This window comes from Lepidochelys kempii, chromosome 19 (assembly GCF_965140285.1).
Source record: "Lepidochelys kempii isolate rLepKem1 chromosome 19, rLepKem1.hap1, whole genome shotgun sequence".
NCBI lineage: Eukaryota > Metazoa > Chordata > Testudines > Cheloniidae > Lepidochelys > Lepidochelys kempii.
The window spans coordinates 5,791,567-5,811,281 of record NC_136398.1 but is presented as its reverse complement, the minus strand read 5'-3'; the positions used below and the strand labels follow the sequence as shown (position 1 = coordinate 5,811,281).

At 52.2% G+C, this 19,715-nt stretch overlaps 1 protein-coding gene across 1 annotated transcript; it reads left to right on the top strand.

Annotated features, from left to right (window-relative positions):
• The first annotated feature begins 790 nt into the window (after nucleotides 1-790).
• PEF1 (penta-EF-hand domain containing 1) lies at nucleotides 791-10,385 on the top strand. The gene is made up of 5 exons (XM_073317248.2): nucleotides 791-1,052; nucleotides 4,993-5,293; nucleotides 6,530-6,685; nucleotides 7,935-8,078; nucleotides 8,986-10,385. The coding sequence occupies exons 1-5, from the start codon at nucleotides 1,029-1,031 to the stop codon at nucleotides 9,213-9,215; spliced, it is 855 nt and encodes a 284-aa protein (XP_073173349.2). The 5' UTR covers nucleotides 791-1,028; the 3' UTR covers nucleotides 9,216-10,385.
• The last annotated feature ends 9,330 nt before the right edge of the window (nucleotides 10,386-19,715 follow it).

Here is a 19,715-nt window from a genome sequence, read left to right as displayed (position 1 = left end):
AGAGACAGGGGTCGGGACAGAGGGGCACAAGGGCAGGGCCATGGGGCCAGAGACAGGGGTCGGGACAGAGGGGCACAAGGGCAGGGCCATGGGGCCAGAGACAGGGGACGGGACAGAGAGGCACAAGGGCAGGGCCATGGGGCCAGAGACAGGGGTCGGGACAGAGGGGCACAAGGGCAGGGCCATGGGGCCAGAGACAGGGGACGGGACAGAGAGGCACAAGGGTAGGGCCATGGGGCCAGAGACAGGGGACGGGACAGAGAGGCACAAGGGTAGGGCCATGGGGCCAGAGACAGGGGACGGGGCACAGGGGCAGGGCCATGAGGCCAGAGACAGGGGTCGGGACAGAGGGGCACAAAGGCAGGGCCATGGGGCCAGAGACAGGGGTCGGGACAGAGGGGCACAAAGGCAGGGCCATGGGGCCAGAGACAGGGGTCGGGACAGAGGGGCACAAAGGCAGGGCCATGAGGCCAGAGACAGGGGTCGGGACAGAGGGGCACAAGGGCAGGGCCATGGGGCCAGAGACAGGGGACGGGACAGAGAGGCACAAGGGTAGGGCCATGGGGCCAGAGACAGGGGACGGGGCACAGGGGCAGGGCCATGAGGCCAGAGACAGGGGTCGGGACAGAGGGGCACAAAGGCAGGGCCATGGGGCCAGAGACAGGGGGCGGGGCACAGGGGCGGGGCCAGAGTCAGGGGGCGGGGCACAGGGGCGGGGCCAGAGTCAGGGGGCGGGGCACAGGGGAGGGGGCGGGGTTAGAGGGGGCAGGCAGCTCAGCGGTGAGGCGGGGAGCCTCTCTCTCTAGGCCTCAGGGCGCACTCTCTGCTGGCCCTTTAAGAGGCCCGCTCAAGCCCCCGTCACGTGATCGCACTCTGGGCGGAGTTACCTGACTGAGATCCAGTAGAAGCCAGTCAACGCTCGCCTAAGAGACCGGCAACCAATCAGCGAAGCCGCGGGGCGGGGCGGGAAGCTGCGCTCACAGCGCGGGCGGGGTAGAGGCGGCGAGCTCCGCCGCTCACAAAGCGCCATGGCCGGCTACCCGTACGGGCAGGTGAGCGCGCGCGGGGCGGCCTGGCCAACGCCGGGGGCTCTGCCGCTAGGCCCGGCCCTGGGGGTGGGGGAGCTACCGGCCGCCCGGCCCCTGCGAGCCCCCCCTGCCGCGGGGGCCTCTGGGAGAGCTGGGGGTGGGGCTGGGGAGAGGGCGGTGCAGGAGTGGGGCGGTGTGGAAGGGGTCTGGGGCAGTGGGGCTGGGGGCAGTGCAGAGTGGAGTGGGGTGGGGTGGGGTGGGGTGGAAGGGGGCTGGGGCTGGGGCAGTGCAGGAGGGGCGGTGTGGAAGGGGGGTGGGGCTGGGGCAGTGCAGGAGGGGCGGTGTGGAAGGGGGGTGGGGCTGGGGCAGTGCAGAGTGGAGTGGGGTGGGGTGGAAGGGGGCTGGGGCAGTTCAGGAGGGGCGGTGTGGAAGGGGGGTGGGGCTGGGGGCGGTGTGGAAGGGGGGTGGGGCTGGGGCAGTGCAGGAGGGGCGGTGTGGAAGGGGGGTGGGGCTGGGGGCGGTGTGGAAGGGGGGTGGGGCTGGGAGCGGTGGGGCTGGGGGCGGTGTGGAAGGGGGGTGGGGCTGGGGGCGGTGCAGGAGGGGGTTGGGGCGGTGCAGGAGGGGGTTGGGGCGGTGTGGAAGGGGACTGGGGGCAGTGCAGGAGTGGGGTGGTGTAAAGGGTGGTGGGGCAGTGGGGCTGGGGGCAGTGTGGAAGGGGGGTGGGGCTGGGGGCAGTGTGGAAGGGGGGTGGGGCTGGGGGCAGTGCAGGAGGGGCAGTGTGGAAGGGGGGTGGGGCTGGGGGCGGTGCAGGAGGGGTGGTGTGGAAGGGGGGTGGGGCTGGGGGCGGTGCAGGAGGGGGGTGGGGTGGTGTGGAAGGGGGCTGGGGCTGGGGGCAGTGCAGGAGGGGGTTGGGGCGGTGTGGGTGGGGTGGGGTGGAAGGGGGCTGGGGGCAGTGCAGGAGCGGGGTGGTGGTAGAGGTGCCATTGGTGGGGCTGTGGGGCGCTGATGGCACGTGAGGTGGTTCTGGGGGGTGGCTGTGGCATTGGGCCAGTTGTGGATGCCTAGGCAGAAAGGGGGGCTGGTGCTGGAGAGGGGGTGTGGCAGCCTGGGGTACAGTGGAGCCCCAGTGGCAGGGTGTCACCCGGGTGACTCCAGGCTGGTGTCAAGGGGGTGCCATCAGCAGAGGCAGAGTGGGGACTGATCAGGTGGCTCTGGGGTGACATCACAGGGTGTGTTGGCACCAAGGTGCTTGGGGAGGCGGGTGGAGGGGGTATGATTCAGATGTCAGCACTGTTTAACATGTCTGCTCCCCTGCCTCTCCCCCAACTGGATCTGTCCCGGACCCCAACAGGTCCCCAAGTGGCCCTGGACAGTCCCCTGTCAGAATGACACAACACAGCACTACAGTGTTGTTTCACAGGCCCCCAAACTGATTGGGCTTCCCCGTTAAAGGTCCCTCTCAGTGTAAATGGTGCGACAGCTGGCAGCCCTGGTGCCTTCCACTGAAATTCTCAATTGCTGTTTGTCCCCAAAAGAGCCCAAGGGCTTTACACACTCCAGCAGAGCCAGTAAAATGCAACCACCTTTGGCATGGACAACAGCATCTAGTTGGTGCCTGGTGCAGTAGCAGGAGGGAACAGAGTATAAAAGGGCAAGATTTTCAAAAGCGACTAGTGATTTTCGCTGCTTCAATTTTGTGGGGCTCAGGTTGAGACACTTTAAAGGGACCCACCTTTCAGAGAGCAACTGACCACCTGCCCTCTGAAAGCAGGCTCCTTCCACGATTTTCAGAAGACACGAAACTGTGTAGCGCTAAAGTGTACAAAGTTTCCTGTCATCTCAGTTGTGAGTTGCCTTTTCTGATGTCAGCAGTTTACAGCCCTAACCAGTGAATTTACAAGGATGTGGATGGGGTGGGGATAAAGCTTGGCTCTGTTGTGTCTTGTTCCTCTTCCCTTATTGGCTGGGGTTGCTTCTCTTGGGAATAGGCTGAACGCACCCACCTCAGGCTGCCTAGGGTTTGTATCCTTCCATTGTCTCAGCTGCCCTTCATTGGGGAGCTGCCCTTCATTATATCCGATGAATAATGGTCTGAACTGGGAGTCAGGCGACTGTGCTTGACTTACGGATATGTCTTCACTGGAGACTAGCCTGGCTGTGAGCATCCACACTCGGGTCGTACCCACGTAGCTGCGTTCACACTGGCAAAGCTCTAACTCAGGTGAAGAGCTCGGACTTCCGGGGGCAATAGTCTGTTGTTTGTGCAGCACAGCGATGTGGGCCTGTGGCCGGCTAATAGCGCATTGAGATGAGGCTCTCCAGGATCGCACTTCTCCAAGTGCCATGTAGAAATGTAGCAGGGTGTGGAGGATGTGGCGTTTAAATGTTGAACTGATGTATTTAAAGACTCATAGGTGGCTTCTGACGCAGGAGGAAGTAGGTAGAAGGGCAGGAAAAGATGGCCCTGAGGGAATTCTGGGAAGGCATTGGAGAACCGTAGAGGGTGGGTTACAGCCTGAGTTACAGCAGAACCTGGGCTCTAACCTATGCCCCCAGCCAGATAAGCTAGTCCACATTCAAAGCACCCCCAAGCCCGGGTCAAGGGTTTTTGTGTGTGGACAAAACTGGGTAAGAGTCTGGTTTAACTCTGCAGTGAAGACTCATTGCTGAAAGAAAGGGGGTTTACTTTGGGCTGCTTTAAAAGGATTCACCTTTCCCATGAAGGTGCAGGGTCCTTGCTGTTTACATAACTGCGAGGGCATTTGTTCTGTGACTTTCTCAGGTAGGATGACAGACACAAACCCTTCTGTTGTGGTCTCTGCCCAGTGCCTGATGGGGAGGTGGCTGCATCACAAAAACAGCCCTGATTGGCTCCCCAGGTGGCAGAGAAACCAAAGACTAAATTAGACCCTGGAGACTAAATTCAGCTCTCCTCCTGAGAGGAGACTCCTGCAGGTCCCAGCTACAGCCCGCTGGTGGAAGAAAAGGGTGTGTTAGGCTTGCTGTACCAGTTCTGTGGGTTCGGTGGCCATGGCTGTCAGGCCACCAACTGTCACAAACATGAAAGCTGGGATTTGCAAAGGCTCTGAAGGGTGTTGGGAACATCAGTGGGAGCATGGCATCTCGCTGTTTTAGGAGCTTCTGAAAATCCAAAGGTAAACTCTCTCACGCTGTGCAGTACTCTTACTAACTGGCCTCCGGCCGTGTTCTAGTATGACCCACTGTGCGATGTTCTTAACGCTACTGCATGCCTGTTGGTGTCGTACGGAGTATTTGTTAGATGAGGCTCTGAGAAGGCCGATTTACAGTCCTGGTAGCTACCTGTTGCGCAGGGAACCTAGGATGGCAGGACTCATGGATAGCTGGGTTCCCAGGTGTGCAGTGCCCTGTTCTGAGTGGGACAAGCAGCTACGGTTTGTTACAGAGAACTTCATGCCAGTGCAGAACATTAAATCTGGCATTTCTGGGTGTAAAGCCAGGGCAGGAACAGCTGCTGGGCTGGTTCAATCTATGCTTTACGCTCCCCAAATGACCTAAAATAATGCCCAGTGGGAGCGTAGGCTCATCATCCAATTTAACCCTAAATTACCGTACCCTGGGTCTTCAGAGTCCCTTCTGCTGGCTTAACTGATTGCTTGGTGTTTGCCAAGCGCTCTTGCTCCCTCCCTACCCTGCTGAACAGGGTTTGTTTCAAAAACTTCCCTTTGGGCTAAGCTGAAGCTGGGTCAGGGGAGTCCGTCTTGGAGGGTTTTAGTTATAAACTCTGGTCATCCAGAATGACTGGCACACTGTGTAGCCACGAGGATGGGGTACTGCGAGTAGTCTGGAGGGTTGCTGGTTGGTTGTGCAGCTGTGCTGCAGACTCCGGGTTGATGGTCCCTGCAGCAGCTTTGTGCTTTCTAGTGTGTTTTGCTCTCTATGGGCTGTCAACGTGTCCTTTATTTCCCCCTTTCTCCTCCCACAGGGTTACCCCGGATCAGCAGGGCCAGCCCCAGGAGCCCCGCAGGGCGGTTACTATTCCGGAGGCCAGTATGGAGGTGGGCTGCCTCCTGGTGGTTCCTATGGCGGCCCAGCACCTGGAGGCCCCTATGGACCACCAACTGGCGGAGGGGCTTATGGGCAGCCCACCCCAGGGGGAGCACCATCTGGAGCTCCTGGGGGACCTTATGCAGGAGGCCCAGCCCCAGGAGGGCCTTATGGGCAGCCATCTACCAATCCGTATGGTGCCCCTCAGCCAGGACCCTATGGAGCTGGGGCTCCTGCTGGTGAGTAGAAAAATGTGTGATGGAATGATCCCGCCTCCCTGCACACGTTCTCCATTGCTGGTTCCTTTGCACAAACTTACTTATGGAGCTTCTCACGACACCTGCTAACTGGCTGCCCTCAGTGCCGGAGGAAGGCCATGTGCACGTGGGATGCACGGGGAAGAGCCCTGCCTTTGGTGCAGTCGTCACTAGCAAGCTGCCGTCCTTTGGGCTCTAAAGAGGTTTCCAAGATGGCTATTCCTTTCCCTTTGGCCAGGTGGCCCTTTGCTTGGCTGAATCTGGTGCCAGGATTCCCAAGTGCTAACTGCAGTGCTATTGTCTTTAAGCGAGCACTCGAGGCCGTTTTTAAATTAGGATATTGGCTCCTGCACTGACCTGGCACTTTCCTTTAGCTGAGCGTTATGATCTGAGCACAGGACAGAGATCCAGAGACTCCTGACTCCAAATACCAGCTCGGATCCTGGCATCCACTGTGGCCAAGGGAATAGCCTTTCACCACTATGTACCTCAGTTTCCCATGAGGGTAATGACTAAACTCCCAGGGCTTGTTCTTTATTATTTGTAAAGAACCTTTCAGACGACAAGGCCTAGACGTGTGCTAACTGTCATTCAAAGGTCTGGGGAATATGTCTGGGGCCCACTTGAACAATATGCCTTACCCAGAAGAATGGGAGCTGTGGCATTTAACTGAATCGTTCATTTCAATTAAACTGCTGTTCAGAAAAACGTTCCCGTTCATTATTTAAGGCTCCGACGTGGAGGAAAAATGCTGAAGAAGCTGCAACCCCAAATGGTAGAAATAAAACTTTATAGTCGCACACCTGTCTCCCCTGAACTGGTTGCGTTTAGTCTGCCGAAAGGACCCAGCTTCCACTTGTTTGCACTCCACTTACAAACCATCTGAGGAGGTCTAATTTGCTTCTCTCTACTTTTACAAGATCTTGTGTGCACCAAGTTCCGGCCATTATGAACCTGCTTCCGCAGGCTAGATCACATAGCCATAAAAACAGATTTAGACTGGAAAAGCTGACTCAGCCTCTCCTTGTGGCTGATCAGCTGTAACCAGTCCCTCGGCACTTGCTGTCTGTTTTTTTGCAGGGTTCCTGTGCTGACTCCCAGCTGTTAGTGGTGAAGAGGATCTAGCTAGGTCCTAACAAAGGCTGCTTTGCTTCGTGACTAGCAAACTCTCATTTCTCTAGTGGATTGTGTGAGCCTTTATCCTGTTCCTCCTGACAGGTAACATGCCACCTGGCGTGGACCTGGAGGCCTTTTCTTGGTTCCAGACAGTGGATGCTGATCGCAGTGGCTACATCTCCATCAAAGAACTCAAGCAGGCCCTGGTCAACTCCAACTGGTCTGCATTTAATGATGAGACCTGCCTCATGATGATAAGTGAGTCCAGATGTTTTTTCCTTTTAAACTGCTTATGAGCTGCAATCTGTATTAGAACAGACATTGCGTATTGGGCTGAACTCTGCAGGGGTTGTTTTGTAATATTGGAAAAAATCCAGCTTTGTGCATTGAATTTGGATCTAATAGGGTGAATCCTAGGTCAAGTGTACAGCAGCCATGTATTTCCCCCTTGACAAAGCATTTACTTCGCAAAAGGGATGTGAATGGCAGGCTGGCTGATTGCTTGAGATTAGGGATGACGGCTGTGAGAGACTGGGCAAACCTTCATGCCCCACTTGGTAGTGGTTGGAAGAGCAGAGGAGAAATAAGATGCTGGAGCCGAAGCTCACCGTGCAACTTGTACTGTCTTGGAAGCTGGAACTTCCCCAGCAGGTTTTTGTCATGCCCTTGGCTAGCTGATTGTTTAGCACTTATACAAGTTCAGTGCTGCATGACAGCCGAGGATAGTCCCAGCCTACTTCCCTGTGTGTCTAGCTCATCTTTCTAAGGACGGTTTGACTGTTAAGGAGGGCAACGGATAGACAGAAAAATCCAAACCACTTGCTATGGCAAACTGAATTCCTAACAGGTTCCACGCTTGCTGCAATACCCTGAGGGTGAAGGTTTTGATGCCATTGCCTGAAGGCCGTTGTGACATAAATGCCAACATTTTGATCAGCATAGTGCTTTCCCATTATGAATTCTGTTCCTGTGGTTAGGTTTGCTCCACAGCTCCTAAGCGGGAGAGCTTTCTGAAGTGGCAGCGTGGTCTTATGGCTAGAGAAGGGGACTAGGAGTCGCAATACCTGGGTTCTGTATCTAAGGGCATGTCTGCGCTTACCGAGGATCGATTTAGTGGGTCTAGTGAAGACCTGCTAAACTGACCACAGATCACTCTCCTGTCGACTCTGGTACTGCACCAAAATGAGAAGGTATAAGGCAAGTCGACAGGACAGTTTCTTCTGTTGACCCAATGTGGTGTAGACACCGCAAAAGGTTGACCTAAGCCACATTAACTCTAGCTACGTTATTCACATAGCTGGAGTTGCGTAACTTAAGTTGATTAAGCCCCGTAGTGTAGGCAAGTTGCCAAACACCATCTGAACAGTGCGGAATGACACACTTCCCTGGGATGTAGCATGTTTGCAAAGCTCTTTGAGAGATTCTGATAGGAGGCGCTGTAGATGTGCATGGCACTGTTTTTGGATCACCCCTCATGGCCCTGCTCTTGCTGTTGGTTCCTCGGCAGACATGTTCGATAAAACTAAATCGGGACGGATCGATATCTTTGCGTTCTCGGCCTTGTGGCGCTTCATCCAGCAGTGGAAGAACCTCTTTCAGCAGTATGACAGAGACCGGTCAGGCTCCATCAGCTTCAGCGAGCTGCAGCAAGGTGAGATGAGAGGGGATGTAGCAGATTGTAGAGAGCAAGCAGGTGGCAGCGTCCTCAGGGATGACAGCACAGTACCCATTGTGGTTCCTGTCCCTACTAGTTGCTCTCTGAAACCATATGGTGTCTGGTCTGGGGGCTCTCCCCAAACCTGCATGACAACTGCTTCAATGGTGTCAGTTCAAGGCAAAGGTGGACAAATCAACAGTTCGGTGCTGGCTTGGTTGCCTCCCACTTTAAATAATTACAGCTATCCCCTCCTGCAGTGTAACAGCTGCATTCTAAACTCGTGGAACCGCTGTGTTATGAATGCACTGTGCTCGTTGAGCTTTAAGCGGGCTCCATGGAAGTGGTGCAGTTAAACCTTCTGTGGCTAACACTTCTGCTTTCCAAGCATGGGGTTGTTACAGCAGATCCCTGTGCTCCTGCCTCTGATACGTGGAGAGGCTCCCACTCTAAAGTCGTGGCTACAGAGGCTGTGTGCTGATGCTGTGCGGCCAGACACCTTTTGCCGTGACTCTGACCTGTAGGGTGTGTGCGTTGGTCCGAAGGCTGTAGGTGTCAGAGCAAACTAGCTTCTCTTTTTCCAGGAGACACTCTGCCCCCTTCCGCCTCCCCAAAATAACTCAGCTCTGCCTGGATCGCATATAGCTAAAGGCCTACTTTATCTGATGAACTGCTAAGATTTAACTGTCTATGGGAGGCAAGGGGAGTATCGGGAACTTGCACCTCAATTTATGTTCCTACAGCTCCATCCTGGGTTGTGATCAGCTGTGCTTTTACATAGCACCCTGGCATCAGAGCGGGGAAATGCCTCTGCGTATTCGGAGAGAGGAAGATGGACTGATCTCCACGGGGAAGGGGTCTTTCGCCCAAGGGATTTATTCGATCTTTGTTTCTTTACTCCCAGCTCTGTCCCAGATGGGATACAACCTGAGCCCCCAGTTCACCCAGCTGCTGCTATCCCGTTACTCTCAGAGGGCTTCCAACTCCACCATCCAGCTGGATAGCTTCATTCAGCTCTGCACCCAGCTCCAGAGCACGACCGAAGCTTTCCAAGAGAAGGATACCAGCAGGGTAGGCAGCGTGCGGCTCAGCTATGAAGACTTCCTCACTATGGCTGCAACTCGCATGTTGTGACGCCTTGGGACGTTTCTTTGCCTGAGGATAGAGTCACTGGGCGCGATCGATCAGCCCTTCTCTCCTGGATATGTATGTCCTCTGACAGGAAGGGTAAATCCATTCCATTTCCTCTCCCACCTGTGTAACAAAAGTGAAGTGCCTGAGAACGAGGGAGCGACATGGACAGGTGGAATCAAGCTGTGAACATGTGTGGCAGAAGCCCAGCTGTCAGCCGCTCTGATTTCAGTCTCCAGTCCACAAAACAATTTAGATGTCCCTGCCAAAAACATTGGTTACATTATATTGCCACCAGGGGGCACACCACATAAAAGGAAGGCCAGCATTGTAAATTACACTGTTTAGTAATGACAGGTTTCAAGTGTCCTCTGCCCCCCACCTCCTGCCAAGGTCAGGGCCAGTTCTAGGGGTGGGTGACAAGAACGGTTACCTAGGCACCAACTTTTGTGGGGGGGTTGCCCTGCTGCACTGTTCAGCTCTGATTGGCCACCTTTTTTTCCTCTGTCACTCAGGAGGCCCCAAAAATGTTTTCTGCCCTTGCCAGCAAAAGAGCTAGGGCAGCTCCTGTCTCCGGTAGGTGAAACTGTACTTCAGTCCCCAAACTGTGCTCTCCTGCCACCCTGGGAGGGTGCTGTCCTAGTTGTCGGGCATCTGAAAACGTTTATTCCCCCTCAGCTGGCCTTATGGGGCTTGCTTCCTTGTTTCCCCACAGTAATTTAGGGCAACATCGACATCTTCCCTCGTACGATCCTTAATATCCAAAGTGGCAAGTGATGCCAAGGAGGGGCGATCATGCATTGCAGCATTTGCATTGACGACTGTTCCGATTCCTGTGCCCGAGTACTGGCGTTTCAAACCTGACTCCCTTACCAAAGATTAAGCATTTATCAAAACCATTGTTCACCCTTCCTTTCTCTCGCTGTGGGGTCCTCTTCTTTTGTGACGTGTAGCTTGACATCTGAGTCATATCCAGTGCACAGTTCCTGCGCAGTGTGAAATGGGGCCTCTTGACTTGAGTGACAGAGGATAATTAGCTCCCTTTTTCTTGCCAATGTGTATTTGAGGTTTTTTGTTTTCATTTGTAGGGGCCAAAATCATGAAGGGCTTTAAGCTTCAGTAAACAGTTTATACTTAGAAAGATCACTGCAATAAAATACCATGTGCATTATCGTTGTTGTTTGTTGCAGTAGTGCCTAGGGGCCGGGACCTGTTGTGCCAGGCACTGTACTAACACAGAACAAAGAGCTTTTCAACACCAGTCCTGCCATGTATTGTCTGTGGCCGCTCCTGGGGCCCGGAACTACCCCCAGAGCAGTCGTCACTTTCAAAGGTAGGGCCTCTGAAGTGTTGAGCACCAGCTGTGAAAGTCTGAGTACTTTCACCTCCCAAAGATGTCAAGAGAACTTGCAGGATTGGGACTGCCTTTTCCAGTGGGAGAGCCTGCTCTACACAGTTTGTGTACGGGTCTTACTAGGTCTCTTAGGGGGGTGATTTTATTTTTTTAACGGATACGGTTGTACCAGGACAACCCGTAGTGTGGGTGCAGTTATACTGGTGGAAAGATGCCTTATATCAGTGTCATTTATTCCCCTTCCCGAGTCCTATGAAGGTTCTTATACTGGTATAGCTTGCACCAGTATGACTGTCTCTTACTATAAATGCAACCACGCTCGTGGAGCTGTACTCCTTTAACTATACTGGTACAATTAGTGGTCCAACTTGGATGTGTAGACTAGGCCCTAGACTAAGGGCTTATCTATGCATGGAATTGTTCCTGATTCACTGTTCTGATTAACTCCATGTCTGGACGCTCTCACATTGGTATAAAAAATGCCCACATAGGGAGCTATACACAGGGAGTTATTGCGCTTTACACCCTACCTTAATCCGGCTTAATTTTCAAGTGTAGATAGGCCTTGAGATCTATGTGGTGGCAGGGTTCAAATTGATGGGGATTAGTGTGTGCCATTTACTCTCCTCTGGATGCTGTTGCTGTCTCTGGCTTTCCTGCCTCTTAGCCCTGGAACATACAAATACTTCAGAGGAGCAATTATTTTTCCTTAGGAATGCCCCAAATTGCACAAATTATAGTGAGGAGGGGGAAAAAATGTCTGGGAGAAGAGACCATTAGATTTTGTAAAGACTTTCTATACCTCTGCTACTCCCTGCCCAAAACCTCCCTCCCTTTTCCCTGGTCTCCTTGCAGTCCAGCACAATTCTCTTATCCTGCATGTGGTTCTGCTACCAGGATGCTACTTAAAATGCTCTCCCAGCACTGATTTAAAATGAAATTGACGAGAGTTGGTAATATACCTAGTGAGCTCACAAGGGGTTGTCTGTCTGCAAAGAGCTTTTTTCCATGCCACTCAGATGTCTGATTGCTTTTATATGGTGCTGTAAATGTGTGCTGTAGCGTTGCTGAGCCAAACCGATAACACAGTCCCTGCCTTAATGGGCCCATGAACTGCCAATGGCTGTGTCTGCTTTATTTCCTGCGTTGGGGGAAGGACTGCAAGGCAGAGGACAAAAATACTTGCCATTTATAAAGTGCTTTTCATCTTCAACGAAGAAATGAGTCCTAACAATCATGTGAGGTGGGTATTATCCCTGTTCCACAGAGAGGTAAACTAAGGCACAGGCAGGGGACGGGACATGCCCAAGGTGGCACAGTGAGCCAGCAGTAGTGCTGGGATCAGCACTGTGAGGGTCCTGTCTTCACGTTCTCTGAAGCACCAACACTGCGCTGTAGAGCATTGCAGGCAGGGGTACCCATTGCCTGCGTCCCTGCTCCCTTTGAGTGTCCTTCAGCTGGGGCCTTCTGCCAGCCACGCTTCCACACTGGTGGCCGCCTGTGTGCGTGAAGGGTATTATGCTGGCCATATGACAGCTGCCTTGCAATGGAGTGGCAGAGGGCCCAGCCTGCTGGGGTGGATCTGGATTGAGCCACCATCATGTGTTTGACATCATGGCTACAGCAACACGTCCCAGTTATAGGAGAATACTCAATGTGTGTTTGTTTATACCACCGCCCCTCTGCTGGCTGGACAGCAGACCCTGCTCAAGTGTGGGATGAGGGCACCCTCTAGTGGCTGTTGCCTGTGAATGACACCAGCTCCACTAATTTACAAGCATGACCATTTCCGAAGCAGCCATGCTGCGGTTGGTTAGCAGTTTCCTGAGGTTTAGAGATGGGGGGTGAGTCCTAGGAGCATTGCAATGGATGGAGGGAGGGGCTATCTTACTGGGCTTACCAAGACAGCCTTAAAACAAATAGGGCCAGCAGATAAGCTGATGCTGAGAAATAGCACAGATGAGTTCCTACCGCCAATGCCGGGGGAGGGAGGCTCTTGTTAGACTAGCTGTGAAACCTGCTTGGGTTTTACAAGATACATGTGGTGTGTGAAGGAGCTGCCAAAGTACCCTAAGGAGAGTGGATGGGAAAAGCATCTCTCACTTCCTGGGGATAGCTAGTCCGCTGTGGGGCGGAGAGGAACGTTAACGCTTGAAGAGGTGGGGAAGAGGGAAATTGTACTTGGATCTTTGAGCTCTTCTTAGCATCCCCTGTTGGTCGAAAGACCAGATCATCTATCTGAAAGAGAGAGTTTCATTGCTCAGGTCGCTTCCTGCGGCCCTGGCTTAGACACACCTGTGAGATGGCATCAAGCAGATCAATGTGCCTGCAGGAGCAGACAGCATCTGGGATCCAAAGGTCCCAGGCAGGCTTAGTCCCGGTTTTAAGCTGCAATTTGATTCAAGCCAACAAGGCTTAGGCATGGATATGACTTCCCTCCAGTCTGTTCAAAGGAAAGCTAGTTTGTAAGTGGCTGATAGCTTGCATCTAACACAGAGCCTGTGGGGGGGTGTAAGCCAGCTCCGTTTATCCTGCTTTAGGCCTCGGAACTCTGTGGTGTCCGCACAAGCCCTGTCCGTGTTCAGCAGTGGGTGAGGAGTCGGTGGAAGTCTCTCCCAGTTACCGTTGTCTGAGATGTCCCCTCTGCCTTGACGTCTAACTGAGGTAAAGAGCTTCTGAGGGTTTAGCCAGTATCAGAGGATGATGGAGACTAGCATATGGTCTGAATTTAGATTCTCCACCCTTCCCCCATCTGCCCTTAACACAAATGTTGCTCTTTTTTTTTTTTAATGGCCACCAGCAGGAAACTTAGAAGCTTAATGAAACTCTTTAGTGCCAGCTGATGGGTCTGGTGCAGGCCATGAAGTGCTTCCTCAGCGCAGCAGCTGAAGGATGCCAAGCGGAATGCCCCCAGCTCTCTTTCAGCTGCAGGAGTGAGTGTGGGTCAGGGCTTCTTAGCCTTGGAAACCTGAATGCTTGTCCACTTCCACTGTACGTGTGGAGTCCTCTAGCACAACAGCCCAGCCACATCCTGAAAACTCTGCTGTCTCTAGCCTCAGAGGAGAGAGGTTGTCTTCTCCAACTGGCCAGTGTTCAATGGTTTGCAGCAGAGAGGTGCTTGACCACTGCAGTCTGAGGGCAGGGGCCATCCCTTTTAAAAAGGGAGTCTTCTCCTCCCCTCTGGTATTCACAGCAAGGCCGTGGTGACCCTAGGTAGCACCACGTGCTATGAGATCTTCGGATGTGATGCCTTTGCTCTGCAGGGTTGCATACTTTTGACTGGGGTCTCCTTGCTGTGCCTGAAGGAGGCTCTGAACCCGTGGAAGCATCAGGCGAAAGCGGCCTTTGACTGTCCCTGGCATTTACCTTCCAAAAGCGGGGGCTGTGGGGGAAGCCACACAAATTATGAGATGAACTTTTAGCTTTGGAGGAAAATAGGCTGTTAATTACCCTCATTGCTCCTGGCGAAATGCTGCTCCAGATGAGCTGCTTCCCCCTTAGACATGGAGCATGACTCCAGCAACAAAAGTCGGGCTCCTGAGGCTGCTGGCTTTTGATTTGCCTCTCGTTCCAGAGAGCACTTTTAGCATAAAATCTCAGCCTAAGCGGAGGAGTAAATCACTCCTGCCAGCCTCTCTCTGCGAACTTGTGGGTATTTACATTTTGTTTGGCCAGCTGTGGCTTGTTTATCTCCACTTTCCCTCTCAGCATATTGGAGATACTCTTGTCATCTGTGCCACTGCCTCGTTCCCTCTCCGCCTTTTCCTTGGCAAACCCTCGGTACCAGGAGGAGCAGCAGCAGGAGCCAGATAACGAACAGCTCCTCTCCCGTAGCACTCGAGTTGCACGCTTTACAGATGGGGAAACTGACGCATGAGGAGGTGAAGTGCCTCTCGCTGTGGAAATTCGGTAGCAGAGATGGGAATAGAACCCAGGAGTCCTGATTCCCAGTCCCTGGGATTCTGTCCTCCTGAAATCTCAAGCTGCTCAGTCCCCAGAACCCTTTGTGATATCCCAGTTCCTGTAAAGGTTAAGAACAGGAGTAAAATCTGGTGCAATGTAGTTTGTCCCGTGCTCATGGGAAGCTGTTCAACTGCAAGTCTTTAATGGTGGCCGCTCAGTTTAGTAGCCTCCGCTTTGAGAGAGAGGTGACCGCAGCAGAGGCTGTGGGACAGGACCCAGGTGTACTGGTGGAGCTGTGTGCCTATCCCAGCAGGACTGGCGTATCCAGGCACAGAGCAGGCCTGAGGCGCGTTGGCAGAGGGCTGGAGGAGGGCGCTGCTGGTAGGAATTGAGGTGTTGTGGCAGAATCCTGTATCCGCTTGGGACTGGCTTCTGAAAGTTGCTGGCGGAGCTGTGTGGAAGTTCAGGACAAGAGCTCCATGGGGAGCTGAGCTGCATTGGCGAGCTGCATTGGCAAACTGCAGGGGGTTTCCCGCCCTGGAGTAGTAGGTGAAGTGGCTGCAGGTCGAGAGGAGTGCTTAGCCAGAGCCCGCCTGATGCCTGGCTCGCTGCTATGAGCAACAGCTCTAGTCAGGCTCTGCCCCCAGTTTCTTTCCCCTCTTCTAACACCTGCATTTATTTTGAAGAACTTTTTTTCCCCACAATTAGCTGTAAATTGCCGAGTCCCCGGTGGCACCTGTACAGGGTGCCGTGTCCCATCGCCCCAATGCTGGCCCTCACCTGTCTGTGCCAAGCCACGACCATCAGGCACAATGGAGCCAGGTAGGAGATGCCAAGGAAGCAGCTCTGATATATTTTTGGGGTGGGCGTCATCTGAAAGAGCGAGACTGCATGCTGCTCAGCAAGGGACGAGAGATCAACTAGGCTTCTGAAGTTATCGGAGGTGGCAGGATCCCACTGTACCTTTAGTCTGGGGATCTGCTGAGGCTCTATAAAGACTGGAAAGAAATTGGGGTTGTCGGGGGAGAGATCTGTGAACCACTCAGCACCGATGCTGACATCATGCGGGATGAACCAAGCGAGTGCTGCAGGAGGGTTGGGGGGCATGAACAGTGCCCTCGGCAGTGTTGTTGGTTAGAGCAGGGAAACGGCAGTCAGCACTTGTAGGAGCTGAGGCCCTCTTGGGCTGAGAGCAGTGTTTTGTTTGGAGTGGTGGTCTGCGGGCCAGGATCAGCCCCTCTCGCCTGGATATGTATGTCCTCTGACCACTCCAAACAAAACACTGTGTATGATAATCAAGGTGGGCCATTTCCTGCACAAATCCAGGTTCTCTCACCCCCCTCCAAAAACCACACACACAAACTCTCTCTCCTGCTGGTAATAGCTCATCCAAAGTGACCACTCTCCCTACAATGTGCATGGTAATCAAGGTGGGCCATTTCCAGCACAAATCCAGGCTTTCTCACCCCCCACCCCACCCCCCGAAACACACACACACAAACTCACTCTCCTGCTGGCAATAGCTCATCCAAACTGACCACTCTCCAAGTTTAAATCCAAGTTTAACCAGAACGTCTGGGGGGGGGGGGTAGGAAAAAACAAGGGGAAATAGGCTACCTTGCATAATGACTTAGCCACTCCCAATCTCTATTTAAGCCTAAATTAATAGTATCCAATTTGCAAATGAATTCCAATTCAGCAGTTTCTCGCTGTTGTTTCTGCTGGGGATAGATCAGGAATGGAGTCTTAGAACTTTTAGTAAGTAATCTAGCTAGGTACGTATTAGATTATGATTTCTTTAAATGGCTGAGAAAAGAATTGTGCTGAATAGAATAACTATTTCTGTCTGTGTATCTTTTTTGTAACTTAAGGTTTTGCTTAGAGGGGTTCTCTGTGTTTTGAATCTAATTACCCTGTAAGGTATCTACCATCCTGATTTTACAGGGGGGATTTCTTTATTTCTATTTACTTCTATTTCTATTAAAAGTCTTCTTGTAAGAAAACTGAATGCTCAAATAAATTGGTTAGTCTATAAAGTGAGCTGTAGCTCACGAAAGCTCATGCTCAAATAAATTGGTTAGTCTCTAAGGTGCCACAAGTCCTCCTTTTCTTTTTGCGAATACAGACTAACACGGCTGTTACTCTGAAACAGGTCCAGGTAAGTACTTTACATTTGGGCGTAGATCTAAGTGGGGCTGGTGGTGGGCTGTGGAACTGTCTGTCTCCAGTCCAGTTACTGTAACATTAAAGAATCAGTTCATCTCTCCTTGCATGTGGAGCAGCTACAGGTTTGAATGAATTTTAATGGGGTTCAGAGCCTGGATTCAGGGATCCCAGAATCATTCTCAAGGCTTAATGGAGGCGCTGATGGAGAATGTCCTTGATATATATATATTTTTAACCTTTAACAAGATGGCTTTAGGTGAGCAAAGGAGAGTCCTTGGTACTGGTTAACTCCCTCCCCCGCCCCCCCGCTATTCAGAGGGCATTTATATCTGGGGGGGAGACACTGTTCAGTGAAAAGGCATTAGCTACTTCTGCCAGAGGGCTTTCCGATTCTCCTCCCCCTCCCCAGCCTGGGCCTTGATGGCAAAGCAAACCAGGAAGCCAAAGGGTCTCTAACTAATCATTCCTTTACGTCCTTCGTGCCCGGTGGATTGGCAGCAGCAACCCGGGTCATCAGTGGAGATTTATCGACATTTCTGTCACACGCACACGGCTTTTGCCTTGGGCTGTTTAATAATGGATAGAAAAGTGATTTGGATGTCTCTGCCAGGGGAAAGAGTCATTCCTGATAAAGAGTGTCGGACAGCTGTCGCCTGGAGACTGTTTTGGAAAAAAAGAGTTTTCCTAGCTGCAAAAAAGGGGGGGGGATTAACTCCTGGTTCCAAATCTGTAAACCCACTTAAACCCACTGAGCCGCAGGCTTCTCTCCCTGGCACGTGTGTGACCCCTTGGCTTTAACGGAGGTACTCCAGATTTACACACAGCAGGACCATGCACATCTGCAACGACTCTTTGGCTAGCTTGAATCTGTGTTGCTTCCTCGTTCTTCTAGAGAGTCCTTGATGGCGAACACTGACCTCGCTTCATCTGATTAAATCCCTGGGCCAGGTTTAAAGGGTAGACTGGGGAGGTACGTAGCCCCACAGAGTACCCTTTAAGCTAGGGGAAGGTGCACTGTGCTGGAAGCCAGGTTATCGGGATTCTGGTCTTATTACTTCTACTGGGTGTTGGTGGTGTTTCTGGGCAGTTCATGGCCCTTAGAGGAAGAATAGTCTTGTGGGTAAGTTTCAGAGTAACAGCCGTGTTAGTCTGTATTCGCAAAAAGAAAAGGAGTACTTGTGGCTCCTTAGAGACTAACCAATTTATTTGAGCATGAGCTTTCGTGAGCTACAGCTCACGAAAGCTCATGCTCAAATAAATTGGTTAGTCTCTAAGGAGCCACAAGTACTCCTTTTCTTCTTGTGGGTAAGTGGCTCTGTGGCTGTCCAGAAGAGTGCATGCCAGCATGTGTGGAAGGCCTGGCTGAAGCAAAGAAGCAAGTGAATGTGGATTTGCACTAAAGAATTGTAGCTGCTGTGGAATGGGATGGAGCAGACACCCTATGGTTACTGAATCAAAATACTTCTTAGCTAGCCTCCTCCTAGCAAAGCGATGTTCTCTGGTGCCCCAGACTCCCTGTCCTCAGACGGGCTCCATCAGTATCCGCCCGGTCTAAATTATTCCCAAGTTTTTGAGTACAACAGTGTGTGATCCTTCAGCCCAGCCTCTGCTGCAAAAGTCACTTTCTCCTGAAGCAGGGTGAGGGGTCAAGTTAAGAACCAGGCTGGAATCGTTTCTGGTAGGTCAGCCTAGTTTACCCTAGGGAAGGTTTGCTGGGAGAGCTATGCCAGCGGTATTGGACTGCAGCTGGCCTAGTGGAGCAAAGAGCTGTGCAGAAAATGTTTTTCCCAGTCCATTTTTTTGAGATATTGTCCTGGGGGGGTGGGGGTGGGACACAAATTTTTCCCTGTCCTAAATTGGGATGAAAAGATGCAATCTCCAGAGCTGTCCACAAACCAAAAATCCCCCCCTACCTCCAAAACTTCAGTTCGGGTCCATTAAAAAAGTGGCATTTTCATTTTGATCATTTTTATTTTAAATTTCAAAAAGCAAAGCTGTTTTTCAAAACCGAAAACCTGGCATTTTTCTGGTTTCAAAACCAGGGAAAGGTCTTGGCAATGTCCAGACTGGTTTTCAAAAGAATTTCGAGTTTTATTTTCGACGAATTGGCATTTTCCAGCAGAAAACCAGGTGGTTGAAAAATTCCCCACTACCTCTAATGGAGACCCAGGGTATGCTGACGAATGCTTTTGCTATTCTAGCTTCTACTGCTTTCCCTGCACGCAGTCCGCTGCACTGCTTCTGTTCTAGGGCTTTTGCCAGTAGAAAAATGTCATAAAAAGAAAATCGCACCCTCTCGCAAATGATATTGCTACACTTGCAACAGTTTCTTATGCAGACCTGGCCTCAGACTATCACCCTGACTGGAAGGAGAGTCGATCCCTGTTGCTGACAACCCACCCAGGGTGTCATGTGATATAGACGCAGCCACATAGAGCAGAATTCAGCCTCGGTGTAGTGCGGATAATCCCTAGCTCTCATCTACTGCTTTTTATCCATTGATCTTAAAGCACTTTACAAAGGGGGGCAGGGGGTTGTCAGTATCATTAACCCTCCATTGTACAAATGGGGAAACTGAGGCAGGGGGAACCCTAGGTCCCCCAGCAGGCCAGTGGCAAAGCCAGGAATGAACCCAGTTCTCCCATGTCCCAGTTCACTGCCTTGCCCAGTTGTGTCCACAGAGTTCCAGTTTAGCTGAATGAAGCAAATGATTCTCCCTGCTTACACCATGGCTGAATTTGTTCTACCCATCCCCAAGATGCCTTTCCCCTGTATAGTAAATATCTTGGTGAAGTAAATATCTTCCCGGCTACGGACACAGCTCCTTTATGACTTTAAATGAGACTACCCTGTCTGACCCAACTGAGCAGAGTCCTTGCTGAGTCAATGGGCAACTGATTCGATCGCCATGTCAATATGAATGCAGCACGGAAGACTCAATGCAACCCAAACAAGTATAGATTTTTGTTTCGGATTAGCGGTCGTGTCATGTTTAACCAGGCTGCGGTGAGGAACTGTACTTTCCCCAGCACGGGGCACTTTGCCAAATGCTGCATCAGAGAGAAGGGAACGGCTTTGCT